At 47.5% G+C, this 15,971-nt stretch overlaps 1 protein-coding gene across 2 annotated transcripts in view; it reads left to right on the forward strand.

Annotated features, from left to right (window-relative positions):
- The first annotated feature begins 5,511 nt into the window (after nucleotides 1-5,511).
- The window catches only part of LOC142295893 (uncharacterized), a 38,299-nt gene continuing 27,839 nt past the window's right edge, over nucleotides 5,512-15,971 (forward strand). Inside the window, exons 1-6 of one of the 2 annotated variants that reach the window (XM_075339011.1) lie at nucleotides 5,512-6,177; nucleotides 6,789-6,956; nucleotides 7,043-7,166; nucleotides 7,286-7,392; nucleotides 9,100-9,157; nucleotides 14,650-15,811. In XM_075339011.1, the coding sequence (XP_075195126.1) occupies nucleotides 6,100-6,177; nucleotides 6,789-6,956; nucleotides 7,043-7,166; nucleotides 7,286-7,392; nucleotides 9,100-9,157; nucleotides 14,650-15,811 (1,697 nt within the window). In that variant the 5' untranslated portion in view covers nucleotides 5,512-6,099. The remainder of the gene's footprint in view (nucleotides 6,178-6,788; nucleotides 6,957-7,042; nucleotides 7,167-7,285; nucleotides 7,393-9,099; nucleotides 9,158-14,649; nucleotides 15,812-15,971) is intronic. The other variant, XM_075339009.1, reaches the window with a different exon arrangement.

Here is a 15,971-nt window from a genome sequence, read left to right on the forward strand (position 1 = left end):
GTATGCTTGGGGTCATTGTCCATCTGTACTATGAAGCGCCGTCCGATCAACTTTGCGGCATTTGGCTGAATCTGGGCTGAAAGTATATCCCAGTACACTTCAGAATTCATCCGGCTACTCTTGTCTGCTGTTATGTCATCAATAAACACAAGTGATCCAGTGCCATTGAAATCCATGCATGCCCATGCCATCACGTTGCCTCCACCATGTTTTACAGAGGATGTGGTGTGCCTTGGATCATGTGCCGTTCCCTTTCTTCTCCAAACTTTTTTCTTCCCATCATTCTGGTACAGGTTGATCTTGGTCTCATCTGTCCATAGAATACTTTTCCAGAACTGAGCTGGCTTCATGAGGTGTTTTCAGCAAATGTAACTCTGGCCTGTCTATTTTTGGAATTGATGAATGGTTTGCATCTAGATGTGAACCCTTTGTATTTACTTTCATGGAGTCTTCTCTTTACTGGTGACTTAGAGACAGATACACCTACTTCACTGAGAGTGTTCTGGACTTCAGTTGATGTTGTGAACGGGTTCTTCTTCACCAAAGAAAGTATGCGGCGATCATCCACCACTGTTGTCATCCGTGGACGCCCAGGCCTTTTTGAGTTCCCAAGCTCACCAGTCAATTCCTTTTTTCTCAGAATGTACCCGACTGTTGATTTTGCTACTCCAAGCATGTCTGCTATCTCTCTGATGGATTTTTTCTTTTTTTTCAGCCTCAGGATGTTCTGCTTCACCTCAGTTGAGAGTTCCTTAGACCGCATGTTGTCTGGTCACAGCAACAGCTTCCAAATGCAAAACCACACACCTGTAATCAACCCCAGACCTTTTAACTACTTCATTGATTACAGGTTAACAAGGGAGACGCCTTCAGAGTTAATTGCAGCCCTTAGAGTCCCTTGTCCAATTACTTTTGGTCCCTTGAAAAAGAGGAGGCTATGCATTACAGAGCTATGATTCCTAAACCCTTTCTCCGATTTGGATGTGAAAACTCTCATATTGCAGCTGGGAGTGTGCACTTTCAGCCCATATTATATATAGAATTGTATTTCTGAACATGTTTTTGTAAACAGCTAAAATAACAAAACTTGTGTCACTGTCCAAATATTTCTGGACCTAACTGTATGTCAGTGCGGCTCACCTGAACAGATTACAGTCCATTTGTTCTGGAGCAAACTTTCACCAACTAAGGCCGGCTTCAAACGTCCATGTTTAATCAGGTACCAGTCACACGCATGGTCATACGTGTGTCACACGTGTGACATTTGTGTTTGCATATGTGTGACAGGTACCGGAGAAAACACGGGTCTGTGAAATAAAAAGATTTTCCATATTTACCTGCTGTTTCCAGCTCTGCTGTCCCCGCTCCTGACCCTCGCTCATTATATTCATCGATTATTCACCGCACTCAGGACCTGGAAGCCGGAGCAACAGCGCTAGGTACAGCACCGCCGAGGACAGCACCGTGGGGACAGGTGAGTATTCTTCCAGCACAGTGACATCCAGGAGGTCATTGGAAATCGCAATGAACTCTGATGACATCCTCATGATCCCCGCGACACCCGCACTACAGCTTCATGGGTTCATCAGAGTTCATTGGGAACTGTGATGAGTCCCCGAAGCTGTCCCCGCGATGTTCCGGCTTCCCGGTTCTCACTGCACACACACACACACACACGTATACATTGAGCACATAGACACACATATGTATACACACATAGAAAACACACATGGATACACCGAGCACATACACACACATAGCGCACATGCATGTATTCACTGAACACTCTCTCTCTCTCCTGTATACTAACCCAGCCATGCGGTCCCTGACACTGAAGTCCCAGCGCTGCTCCTGCTACCAGCTCCACAGGGGACTGAATATTCAGTGAATATTCAGTGAGTATAATGAGCGGGGATCAGGAGCCGGAGACAGCACCGCTGGAGAGAGGTAAATATAGAAAATATTTTTATTAAAAAGACCAGTATTTTCTTTGGTACGTGTCACACTGATGTCAGATGGATCACATCAGTGTGTGATCCGTGTTACACCCGTGCTGCCGGAGAAAAAAACGGACATGTCTGTGTGTATGCGTGCATGGCCACACGGTTCGTGTGACAACACGGACGTGTGAGTAAACAGCATATAAAAACATGGGTACGTGTGGCATCCGTGTTAAAAACGGATGTCACACGTACCAAAAACACAGACGTCTGAAACCAGCCTTAGAGGTACGGTCCTACCAGTCTCAGTGTCCTCTTCGGCCTGAGCTTCAGCAGCTTTCCGCATCAAATCGAAGTATTCACCTCCGGCACAGTTCACACTACACAGCCCGGTCACTCAGCAGTTTCCACACACTGCACTCTGCTCAATCCCTTACAAATTCAGAGCCCCTGGATGTACACATGAATTGGACCTTAGTCAAAGCTAGCCAGGTGCACGTAATCAAGACCTGCAGTGCTAGGATTTAACCCAGTCCTACCTGGCTTTGCTACAGCGGCCACTCTGCTTTTTACACATTGTACTGCAAGGTGTAGTAACTCTGGCAGAGGACTTCATGAGTAGGAAGCTGGTCTAAAAGATATCAATTTATAGGTGAAAACTCTGGTCTAGTCAGGGGTGTATGTGTGACGCCCTGGGCAAGCCAGGGGTCACAGGTCATGACACCACCACACACCCCACATTCCCTGCAGGCACACCAAGGTCAAAACACAAATCCTTGTTGCCCTCCTCCAGGGGCTGATGTTCACACCATGGGGTGGGCCAGGCGGTTGGCACCACCCACCGAGGAGTTCACAGTCCTGGAGGCGGGAAAACCAGCAGAAAGCTAGGGGAAGTGAAGGAGTAAACAGTGGAGTTGGAGAGTAGAAGGAAGTGGTAGAGGAGCAAGTGACAGGAGTGGAAGTGAAGGAAAGTGACAGCAACAGAGCCTGAAGTTGGTCCGGGTGTGTGCCCCGGACTGAGACAGCAAGGTTGGCAGACGGCGGTGACCGTCTGCAGGAGAGGCTGATCAGAGGTTGCCGAAAGGACCGTGGACGGGTGGTGGCCCGGCGGTACCGGAGCGGTATACAAAGAGAAGCCAGCACCATTGGCAGGGGCCTTTCGGATCCCGGCAAGGCTAGGAGTCGCCGTAATTTGCCAAATCAGTCAGTGAAGGGGACCTCCGGGTCTCCCAGCAGCAAAGTCCCGATTGAAGGCAACAGTCCAACCGTGAAGGGGAGACACCGCCACCGCCAAGGCACCAGTTTCCCAGGGCCAGCGCCTGCGGGCAAGAGAGGGGCTCCTCCGGCTCATATCCAAGCTGGGAAGCGGGTTACCGGTGGGAATCCATCGCTACCAACAACCATTTCTAGGTGCAGGGAAGAGACAGTCACCGCTAACTTGCAGGGAACATCTACACCGCAGCCGTCCGAGGGACCCGTCCAACCAGCCGTTTGTTTACCATGAACTGTGTCATCATCCTTGGGCTGAGTGAGTACCTCCGTGCCGTGCGGCACAGCGCTGCCCCTGCGTCCCTGCACCTCCACAGGCCCCATAACCCGCCTGTCCACCACCCTAACCCCAGTCATCGGGCCCCGGGACCACCAAACCCCCTACCCACGGAGGGGCAAACCAACATCTAGCTGCTCCATATCACCACTCCCGGGATCCCCAGACAGAGCAGCGGTGGTGTCCACACAATCACCACAACCGTGGGTGGCGTCACGGACATTAATCAAATCCCCCACCAACAAATCACCCCTTTCACTCACGAGCGAGGAGCGCCGCTCGAGTCCCCGGGATCCGGCCTATCACTCGAGCCACCGAGCAGCAGTAGCCGCAGAGCAGCGGCGGCCGGACCCGAGCAGTGGGAGAGCGCAGCGTTGACACCCTCCTCCCCGCCCGCGACATATGAAATCCCAAACAACTTTCCCACCTACTCCCTGGATGGGGGAGCATTCATGTGTACCTGCCATTTGTAAAGTCTAAATATACGGGTGTACCCTGAGGTATTCTCGTACAGATTATCCAGTTTAATTTCATACTGTTCCCTCGATGGATTAGAGACTCATATATGTAGATGTCTCTTTGGAGGATGTAGAGTCAGCAAACTTGTTGAAGTGATCAATGACCGGTCTAATTTTGAACAATGGTCAAAGTTGGAGTCATCTCGGGCTGGATATTGCGCTCTATCGTTATTATGTAAATCTTTAGATTTGACAGAATGTCCAGGTCATAACCACGTGGAAAACAGAAGGGTTGTATAAGACATCAATATTCCAAAGTTGACAGATTTGGGGCTTCTCCAATGTTACAAATGAAGCACAAGTCCCCAAAACGTCACCTTTCCTGCACCTACAGGGGCCCATTGGTGGATGATGACGGAAGGTTTTCAGGAAGGAAGAAGTGCACATATAACGAAGACAATCTGAATGAGTCCATTTCTGTGAAGTTTCTGCAATGACCGGCTCACACTGCGCGGTGAACAACGGCAAAACAAAAGCTAAAAGACTATTATGGAAGGAGATCATTTTCCGCCATGTCACTGCACTTGGGATTTTTTTTGCCTGTTTTTCAGCAGTGAGCGGGAAAATGAATCTCCTCATTCAAAACTGTAACTCATGCAACAAAAAAAACCCACAAAACCAAGTCCTCATACGCCTGTGGTGAAGGGAAAGGAAAAAGTCATCATGGCCCCTGGGACGTGAGGAAAAATGAAGGTGCGGAAAGATGGGAGATTGCCCGGAGCGGAAGGAAGTGTGGCGGTAGTATGGAAGGTCAGAAGTGATCAGTCCGCGCCCCCTTCATACAGGAACATATATCACATATAGGGGAGACCTTGGAATCACATCTGTGTATGAGGGAAAGGGGAGACTGCGCCTCACAGGGCCACAGGGAATCAGCCACACATATGGGAATAGTGACTACAGGACAAGTGTGATGTCATCGTCATGTGATCAGTCACATGTGGGAGGAGGAGTAAAGCATGGCACTTCTGGTCATGTGACCATGTGATGTCATTGCAGGTCCTATAAACACTAACAAGCTGAATATCTACGCTATGTAACTGATCACATGACACTGACAGGTCCTGCCCCCTCTGGGCGGTGACATCATCTCCAGAGCAGGGAGCGCTGTGCGGGTGACTTGTACTGGGCGAGATTGTATTGCTCTCTCTTTCTTCTTTCTTTCCTTCCTTTTTCTTCCTTTATTTTTTTCATCTCTCTTTTTCTCTTTCTTCCTTTCTTCCTTTTTTCCTCTTTCTTTTCCTTTCGTTCTCTATTCCTTCTTTCTTCTTTTCTTCTTTTTTACTTCCTTCCTTTCTTTTTATTTCTTTCCTCTCTTTCTTCCTTTTCTTTTTTTTTTCCTCTCTTTCCTCTTTCTTTTCTTCCTTACTTTTCCTCTCATTCTTCTTTCTTTCTTTTTTCTCTCCTTTCTCTTTCTTTCTTCCTTTCTTTTTTCCCTCTCTCTATTTCTTCTTTCCTCCTTCCTCTCTTTTTTTTTCTTCTCTCTTTCTCTTTCTTCTTCCTTTGTTTTTTCTCTCTTTCCTCTTTCTTTCCTTCCTTTTTTTCCTCTTTCTTCTTTCTTTCTTTTTTTTTCTTTTTTCTTTTCTTTCCTCTTTTTTCTTCCTTTCTTTTTTTCCCTCTCTTTCTCTATTTCTTCTTTCCTTCTTCCTCCTTTTTTTTCCCCTCTCTTTTTCTTTCTTTCTTTCTCTTTGTTTCTTTCTTCAGTGTAATTCTGGGAATTCTTTTTAGCAATATTGTTCTATAAGTGATACAAGCAGGGGACAGCACCTCCCATACATCCTCCTCTCTGCTCACACCGTGTCGCTGCAGGCAGTGATGTCACTCTATGGGGCGCAGTGATGTCACTTTAGGGGGCACAGAAGGACTTCCAATATTTACAGCCACCATTCTAGTCTGTGTGAAGATTCGTTGCTGTTCACTGATTGAAAATACAGATGTCTGACCCTGGCATTTAGCATGGACAATTTCTAGTTGCTATTCTTAAAGTAAGATGTTATCTGAGATGTGATTTTCCTCCCTGTTTCTTCAGGCTCCTTATGTGCAGGACAATTTCCTTGTACTAGACGCTGGTCCTTTCCATCAGAGACCCCCGAGGATGGAGCAGGACAGAGAGCACATGGCGGCTCGGATATTAGACCTCACCCTGGAGATAATCTACTGGATCACTGGAGAGGTGAGAGCTTCACATCACATCCCTCTGATCTCTAGGAATAAAGCAGGGAAATGACGGGGAAGGTGCAGGATTCTCAGCCTCTGTGTAGTGACCGGCGTCTCCCCATACACAGGATCATAACAGAGAGTAGTAGGATGAGGGTTTCCAGGCCGCGCCAATGACAACCAACGTTAAGCTGTTAGATTAATGTTGCTTTTATTCCAATTACAGGTCTACGCGTTTCGGAAATGGCACCCCTTCCTTCTTCAGGACCAGATGGCAAGAAAACATCAAATGTTGATGTTTTCTTGCCATCTGGTCCTGAAGAAGGAAGGGGTGCCTTCCGAAACGCGTAGACCTGTAATTGGAATAAAAGCAACATTAATCTAACAGCTTAACGTTGGTTGTCATTGGCGCGGCCTGGAAACCCTCATCCTACTACTCTCTGTTATCTGCCAAACCGAGGGACCGCTGCCGTGACTTTGGAATTATCTACACATATGCTGTTATAGGAGTTGTGACTATCACAACCCCTATAGGTGAGTAGTACCTTATCTCTTTCTCCCCCAATGCTACTTGGGTAAGACCCTATTGCGCTTCTTTTCTCCACAGTTTAATTGTCTCATACACAGGATCACACAGTAGTGAAGACATCGTCTGGGGAGTGTGTGACCCCCCGTGTGTCAGGAGGGCGGAACAGGACCCCGAGTGCCATCACCGAGCCTCCACCTCATTCACTGATATATGAGCAGAAGATCCTAGAACTGACCCACAGGATCACTGAGCTGCTGAGCGGAGAGGTGAGCGCTGCCGGGAATGCTGGGACATTATACAATACCGCTGCCGGGGGAGGGGTCCGCTAATGACGGCTCATTGTGTGTGTCAGGTCCCTATAAGGTGTCAGGACGTCACCGTCTATTTCTCCATGGAGGAGTGGGAGTATCTAGAAGGACACAAGGATCTGTACAAGGAGGTCATGATGGAGGATCCCCCGTCCATCACATCCCCGGGTAAGAGGAGACTGTCCTGGGCTGTAGAGGAGAGGACAGGTCTGAGAGTCATCTAGATTCCCCATCATATGCTCATCACATACAGACAATGTATTCATCACTGCCGTTATTTCCTACAGATGGATCCAGTCAGAGAAATCCCCCGGAGAGATGTCCTCGTCCTCTATATTCCCAGGATCGGACAGAAAAGGAGGAGAATGTCCCCGGGGATCAGGAGGTGGATGAGGTGAGATTTCTCCAAATCTTCCATAGAGTGTTGTAGTGAAACTCCTACTAACGTCCTCCAGCCACCATGGAGTATACACCAGGCAGTTCTCGTAACACTACAGGGGGTGCAGTAAGTATTGAACACATCACCAATTTTCCAAGTAAATATACTTTTAAAGCTGCTATTGACATGAATTTCTCACCAGACGTCTGTAACAACCCATCTAATCCACACAGGCATAGAAATCAAACCATAGATGTCCATAAATGAAGTTATGTTTAATAATGAGAAATGACCCAGGTTAAAAAGCCTTGAACACGTTACTGAAAATTAATTAATTCTTTATACAAAAGCCTTTGTTGTGATGAAGCTCCAGACCCCTCCTGTATGGAGACACTAGTCGGCTGCATTGCTCAGGTGGAGTTTGGCCCATTCTTCCGCACACACTCCTCACATCCTGCAGATTCCGGCTCCTTCTATGATCTCTGAGCTTTAGTTCCTTCCAGACATTTTCTATTGGATTCAGCTCTGGTGATCGGCTCGGCCATTCTAGCAGATTTATTTTCTTTCCTTGGCCGTGTGTTTGAGATCATTGTGTTGTGAAATGTCCTCCCTCGTTTCATCTTCATCCTCCTGGTAGATGGCAGCAGATTTTTATCAGGAATGTCTCTGTACATTTGTCCATTCGTCCTTCCTTCAATCATATGAAGCTTGCCAGTGCCGTCTGTTGAAAAACAGCCCCACACCATGATTTTGCCACCTCCACACTTCACTGTTCTATGGGGTTTTTGGGGTAATTTGCCTTTTGGTCTCGACACATGGTGTATATTATGGCCTCCAAAGAGTTTAGTTTTGGTTTCATCTGACCAGACTATATTCTCCCAGTATTTGTCTAAATGTTGTTGAGTAAACTTTAAATGCACGTGAACCTGCTTTTCGTTGAGCAGTTGAGTCTTGCATGGTGAGCGTGCACACAGGAGCGTGCATACAGACCATGGAGGGGGAGTGCATTACTGATAGATTTTAGCCAGTGTCAGGACTTTCCATGGATTTTTGCTCCTCTCTTTCTTCATGTGTTCAATACTTTTTTCCTGTGTCATTTCTCATTTTACACATCACTTAATTTATGGACGTTCATGGTTTGATTTCTTTGCCTGTGTGGATTGGATGGGTTGTTACCGACATTTGGTAAGAAATTCATTTCAACAGCACCTTTAGAAATGTATTTACATAGAAAATTGGTGACATGTTCAATACTTATTTCTCCTGCTGTATATACACTGATCAGCCAAAATGATAAAACCACCTAACATTCTATAGTTTCCCCTCCATATTACCAAAGCAGCGCTGGTCCGTCAGGGTATGGACTCTACAAGGGAGCTGAAGGTTCCTGTGATATCTGACACTAAGACGTCCTGTAGGTTGTGAGGCAGCGCCTCCGTGGATGGGGTTTGTATTTCCAGCAGGGTGCATTATCTTGCTAAAATAGGGAACGGTCATTAAGAAATACCATCTGCAATCTGCAATACTCTGCGTGTCCTGACACCTTTTTATCATAGCCAACAGCAACTTTTTCCGTAGCTATTGTATAAATGCAAAAATCTTCTACATTTAGGGCAGATTAGTTCATGCCTTGTAGGATATTTGACCGTTGCCTGCCTATAAGATGAACTAAAATTTATTATCTTTTTTTTTCCTCATATCTGTAATATTGTATTATTGCAGGAAAGTTCTGGTGGAACGACGAGTGGACCCAAATCCCCCACATCAGTGTCAGCGACCGGTAAGAAATGATAAACTTATAGACAGAAACAGCGCAAATAGAGTCTTATCCAACAGACTGATATGAGTGTATGTGTACCGCCCCGCAGGCTCGGCTGCGACCGCCGAGCCGCTCGGATCTGTGCTCGTACAGCGGGTGGTGGCTCGAGCCTCTCACGGACCTGGCGGTCACGTCGCTCTGCAAGGGAGTTGGCGCTACTGGGTCTGAGTACCCCTCCTGGTGCTCCGGTTTCCAATCGGTTTCCCGGTTCAGCACCGGCGGGCCACCGCCCGTCCCCGGTCCCCACGGTTTCAACGGCCGTAATCCCAGCTCCTGCAAGCGGCCACCACCGTCTGCCTCCTTGCCAATGGTGACTGGGCTCCGACAGGACTGCCCGTGAACTTGACTGCTCTCTTTCAGAACTTAAACTTGACTGCGTGTTTTCCCGCCTCCAGGCCTGTGAACTCCTCGGTGGGAGGAGCCAACTGCCTGGCTCCGCCCCCTGGTGTGGACATCAAACCTGGAGGGAGGTGACAAGGGTTTTGAAGTTTGACTGATGTCACCTAATCGGGAGGGGGTGTGGTGTTGTGTGTGACTACCTGGGACGACCTGACTAGTCCAGGGCGTCACATATGCAGAGTGTGTGCTCACTATGCTGAGTTATGCAGCCCACAACAAGATCATTGGCTGTAACCAGTTGCCGCATGGACCACGATCTCTAAGGCATGGTACATGCGGCAGTTCCTTAGGAGAACCACCTGGTGATTCTCCTGATGAAGAAGTGTGACCACTTCAAAACACTGACAATTGACAAACAAACTGCAGTTCATTTGTATAAATTGCATTGGTCTCTGTTACTAGTGTCACGGTGTGACTATGGGTGTAGCAGGGAAGCGGGGCACCTAGACTAACCCTCAGGTACCGAAGGCCCTGGCTGTCCCTGATCTTAGAGATACCCCTGAAGGTGGAGATGTCTGAGCCACCTTCCTGACCCTGCAACTGACCAGCCCTGAGGTTATACCCCACTCTCGCCTAGCAGGGCAGGAGTGTGATAAAACCAACAAAGCAACAGACAGGGAAAACCAAAATCCTATCTCTGAGCACGTGTGATGCTAGTCACTACTTATGGGTAGAGTACTCAGGAAAGCCAGGGTCTGGTAACAGGAGGACACTTATGGACACAGGGAGTATATAGAGGCATAGTCAGGTCACGATGCGAGGGTCAGAATTCCAGGAGGTACGTAATGGATTCAGGAAGAAAACAGATGTGGTCAGGTAACGGTCATAGGCCAAAAGCCAAGAGGTCACGACAGGAACAGGGAGCAGGCAGAGAGGAGTCAAACAACAATCCGGGCTCAGGAAACCAAGATCAGAACACAGGCAGGATCACAGGCCAACAGCACAACAACAGAACCAGAATGTACGACTGGCAAGGTTCTGGGAGAGCATGCTCAGTAATGAAGCAGAACAATTACGAGAAGATGGAACACCTCAATCAGTAATCAGTAAGCTCCCAGAACCTGCATTCAATCCTGTGCTGTCAATCAACCTGCCAGCCAGAGGCTCAGGAAAACACAGCAGAGCATCTCCTAGTGGGCAAGATACTCTGCACAGAGGAATCGTGACAGCATGCTCACACAAAGGTATAAGACATTATGAGGTTAGGGGGAAAATAAGAGCAGGGAGGAAACAATGATGAGAAAATTCCACAACAACTCCAAACACCAATCAATACTGTATAATCCCTAGCAGGACAAGGACACACCAGCACACAGACCCACACAGTAGTAAGCTATAGTTGGCAAGGGAAGACAGATTCCACCATCTTAAAAAGGCAGGGAGTAAATGTGATAGGTTTCCAACAACATGTGATGCTAGAGGTAACCAGCAGACTAGCAGAGTTTAAAGGCGGCATCACACGCTACGATATATCGGGCGATTTGTCGTCGGGGTCATGGATTCCGTGACGCACATCCGGCATCGTTCGAGATATCGTAGCATGTGACAGCTACGAGCGACTGTGAACGAGCAAAAATACTCACTTTATCGTTGCTCGTTGACACGTCGCTCATTTTCATAATGTCAGTCACATTCCTGGATGCAGGTTGTTCGTCGTTCCCGAAGCAGCACACATCGCTCCGTGTGACAACCCGGGAGCGACGAACACATCTTACCTGCGTCCCACTGGCAATGCGGAAGGAAAGAGGGGGGCGGGATGTTACGTCCCGTTCATCTCCGCCCCTCCGCTTCTATTGGGTGGCTGCTGTGTAACGTCGTTGTGACGCCAAACGTCCCTCCCCCTTCAGGAAGAGGATGTTCGTCGCCCACAGCAAGGTCGTTCGGGAGGTTAGTACATGTGACAGGGGGTAAACGACTTTGTGCGCCACGGGCAACAAATTGCCCGTGACACACAAACGACGGGGGCGGGTGCGATCGCTTATCCCGTGTGATGGGGCCTCAACTCTTCCTGGTCTGACCATTAATGAGCACATAGCTGGTCGATGCCTGAGCCTGCCTGTGCAACTCAGAAGCACCAGAGAAACCATAGGGTGGAGTGTCAGAATATGTGGTATGAACAATGTCTGATGCCGCCATATCACTCGGAGAGTTTTGAGCAAAATTCTGCGTGACATCTAGCCTGTGGCCAATAAGAGTCATTCAAATATCTTGCTTCACTCTAAAAATCCAGGCCTAGTTTAGTTTTTTTTCCTAGTTAAGCACCGAAAAAATGTCCAGTAATAGAATTGGGTTGTGTACAACAAATGCACAGATGGGACAGGTGCACATCAGTGCGGTGTGACACACACTTTGCCATACAAAATAAATTGGAATTACCAGTGTTGTCCGTGCTGTTTAAATATTTCTTTGCTGTATTTTTTTATGTAAAAAAACCCAAAACAAATGCAAAGAATGAGTGCACGCCTGTGTAAGAGCAGACTTATGGAGTGAATCGCAGCTCTGTTACCAAGGACAGTATTAGGGCAGGTAATCTGCTGGCAGAGCTGTCGGGCAGCAGCACTATCAGGGCATGCTCACACCAGTGTATGAATCGGACGAGAAAATCTCTCATTGCACTTGGACCGATGTTAGTCAATGAGGCGGAGCAGGTGGTCAGTTTTTTCCTCATACAGATTCTGGATGAGCGAAAAGTCGCAACATGCTGCGATTTGCTGCTGAAAACGTCCGAGACTCATCGATACAAGTCAATGGGTGCGAGAAAAAAACGGACGCCATACGGACCATCCTAGTGACGTCCGGTTTTATGGATACATTACAGTCGTAGCACAGAACACTGTAAATGACTAATAGTTGCTGAGAAAAACAATGGATTGCACACTGACAGCACACCGGGAGCACACCGAGAGCACACTGACAGCATACTGAGAGCATACCGATAGCACACTGACAGCGTACCGAGAGCACACTTACAGCACACCGAGAGCACACTGACAGCATACCGAGAGAACACTGAGAGCATACCGATAGCACACTGACAGCGTACCAAGAGCACACTGACAGCACACTGAGAGCATACTGACAGCGTACCGAGAGCACACTGACAGCGTACTGAGAGCACACTGACAGCATACTGAGAGCACACTGACAGCGTACCGAGAGCACACTGACAGCACACCGAGAGCACACTGACAGCACACTCGAGAGCACACTGACAGCGTACCGAGCGCACACTGACAGCGTACCGAGCGCACACTGACAGCGTACAGAGCGCACACTGACAGCGTACCGAGCGCACACTGACAGCGTACCGAGCGAACACTGACAGCGTACCGAGCGAACACTGACAGCTGACCTAGAGCACACTGACAGCAACCCGAGAGCACACCTACAGCGTACCGAGAGCACACTGACAGCTTACCGAGCGCACACTGACAGCGTACCGAGTGCACACTGACAGCGGACCGAGAGCACACTGACAGCGTACCGAGAGCACACTGACAGCGTACCGAGAGCACACTGACAGCGTACCGAGAGCACACTGACAGCTTACCGAGAGCACACTGACAGCGTACCGAGAGCACACTGACAGCTTACCGAGAGAACACTGACAGCGTACCGAGAGCACACTGACAGCGTACCGAGAGCACACTGACAGCGTACCGAGAGCACACTGACAGCATACCGAGAGCACACTGACAGCCTACCGAGAGCACACTGACAGCGTACCCAGAGCACACTGAAAGCACACTGAGAGCACATGGATCACAAGTGAGAAATAATCGGGACCATTTTTTTCATACGTTCGTGTGATTCCAGCCTCATAGAGAATATGGGACGCGCATGGCCAAGCTGAGCGTTCCTGTATATGGAGGTCTTGGGAGAGATAAGTGTTGACTGATAGCTATCTGATATGTGTGGGGGGCTCTATCCTCACTGGTGCCACACACTGTCTATCTGTACACAGTATTATCTGCTTTTATTAACACAACACTGTATATAGTCCTTCCTCATTAGCTGCTGTGCTGTAGGATGGAGTAACTACAACATATTATGGGAAAGCCCACTGAGCCACAATCAAGGTAATTTCATCAATTTTCTCTGCATTGCAATATGCAAAACGGCAGCGACCATTATTGGTGATTCAACCAACGCAAAGCATTAAGTATTCGAATTACTGGTTTCAGCAAATATGTTTCAGATTAATTATTCATATTTTCCATAAGAGCATCAGGGCGGTGGGTGGTAAGTACCGTATTTTTCAGATTATAATACGCACTTTTCCTCCCAAAAATTTGGGAGGAAAATGAGGGGTGCGTCTTATAATCCGAATGTAGCTTACCGGGAGGTGGAGAATGGTCACCGTGCTGGCGGCGGTGGGAGCTGTGCTGGCTTGTGGAGCAGGGTGGTGCGGCAGGTGTCCCAGATGCTCTGTTGGCAGTGTGGGCTTCAAATAATAGCGCCTGGAGTCGGCACGTGCACAGATTGAGCTCTCAGCTCAAGATCTCCGGCCCATTAATCTCCCAGCAGCAGAATTAAGGAAAATGGCGTCCGGAGGTGGCGCGTGTGCAGATGAGATCTCGGCTTGTCATCGAGGCGGGAGCTGAATCTGCGCATGCGCCGTCTGCGTGCGCCATTTCTTTGAAACCCACACAGCCGACAGAGCATCTGTGACACCCGCTGCACCGCTCTGCTCCACACAGCCAGCACAGCCCCCACCTCACCGCATGCAGCATCACCCTACTCCAGCTCTGTCCCTTCCTCCTGTGAACCCCGCTCCACCACCACTGCCACCCCCCCTCCGGTTAGACACCACCATATAAGTATAAGGCGGACACCCTTTTTATTTTACCTTTTTTATCTCTAAATTTGGGGTGTGTCTTATAATCCGGTGCATCTTATAAAACAAAAAATATGGTATATTATCACAATTCAACTACAAGCTTATTTAAAAAGGGTTAAGGAAAAAATGTTGGGAGAGATTATTTGACAAAAAAAAACCCCAAAAAAATATATCTTCTGTTTACAAAAATAGGAAATATTTGTTCTTTTTCCAGGTGAAGGCAAGACGAGAGCTTCCATGAAATATCAGCAAGTAGAAGATAACAAAACTACACAAGCTAATTTAGTGATTCATGTGCCCGTGGTCCATCACAGTGGAACTCTGTCCCATAATTTTGCTGGTCACAAAAAACCTTCATCTCATCAATTATTTAAAGACAAAACACCATTGATGGGTAGAACAGGAGGCAGGCCAGAGGATATATTTCCACATGGAAAACATTTTAAGAAGAAATCTAAACTTTCTTCACATGAGACAGTTCACAAAGAATTAAAGCAGTTTTCATGTTACGAATGTGGTAAATCTTTTTATCACAAAGCTAATTTTGTTAAACATCGGAAAATTCACACAGGGGAGAAGCCATTTTCATGTTCAGAATGTGGGAAATGTTTTAGTGAGAAATCAAATCTGGTGGAACATCTAAGAATTCACACAGGGGAGAAGCCGTTCTCATGTTCAGAATGTGGGAAATGTTTTAGGCAGAAATCGGTTCTATTAGTGCATCAGAAAATTCACAGAGGAGAGAAGCCATTTTCTTGTTCTGAATGTGGAAAATATTTTACTCAGAAATCACAACTTGTGGAGCATCTAAGAATTCACACAGGGGAAAAGCCGTATTCATGCTCAGAATGTGGGAAATGTTTTGGCAACAAATCAGGTCTTGTTGCACATCAGAGGTTCCACAAAGGGGAAAAGCCATTTCCATGTTCTCAATGTGGAAAATATTTCAGAGACAAATCTGGACTTGGTAAACATTATCGCATAACTCACAGAGGTGAAAAGCCGTTTTTATGTCCTGAATGTGGAATGTGTTTTAGTTACAAATCAAATCTCGTGAACCATCTAACAATTCACACAGGGGAGAAGCCGTACTCCTGTCCAGAATGTGAGATGTGTTTTTGCCGCAAATCTGGTCTCGCTCAACATCAACAAAGATCGCACACAGGGAAGAAGCCATTTTCGTGTCCTCAGTGTGGGAAAGGCTTTAGTAATAAATCACAACTTTTGCCACATCTAAGAAATCACACACGAGAAAAGCCATTTTCATGTTCAGAATGTGGAAAATCTTTTGCTTTCACATCGCATCTTGTTAAACATCAGAAAATTCACTCAGGGGAGAAGCCGTTCTCATGTTCAAAATGTGGGAAATGTTACTCCCACAAATCAAATCTTGATACACATCAGAGAACTCACAAACAAGAGAAGCCATTTTAACACCTTCACAACCTGAGACGTATATATACGTCCTAGGTTGCCTCCCTCCCCTTACCACGATCATCCCTGCACAAGTCTGCTGATCTGATCAGCAGACAGCAG

The sequence above is a fragment of the Anomaloglossus baeobatrachus genome, chromosome 3, assembly GCF_048569485.1.
Source record: "Anomaloglossus baeobatrachus isolate aAnoBae1 chromosome 3, aAnoBae1.hap1, whole genome shotgun sequence".
Lineage (NCBI taxonomy): Eukaryota > Metazoa > Chordata > Amphibia > Anura > Aromobatidae > Anomaloglossus > Anomaloglossus baeobatrachus.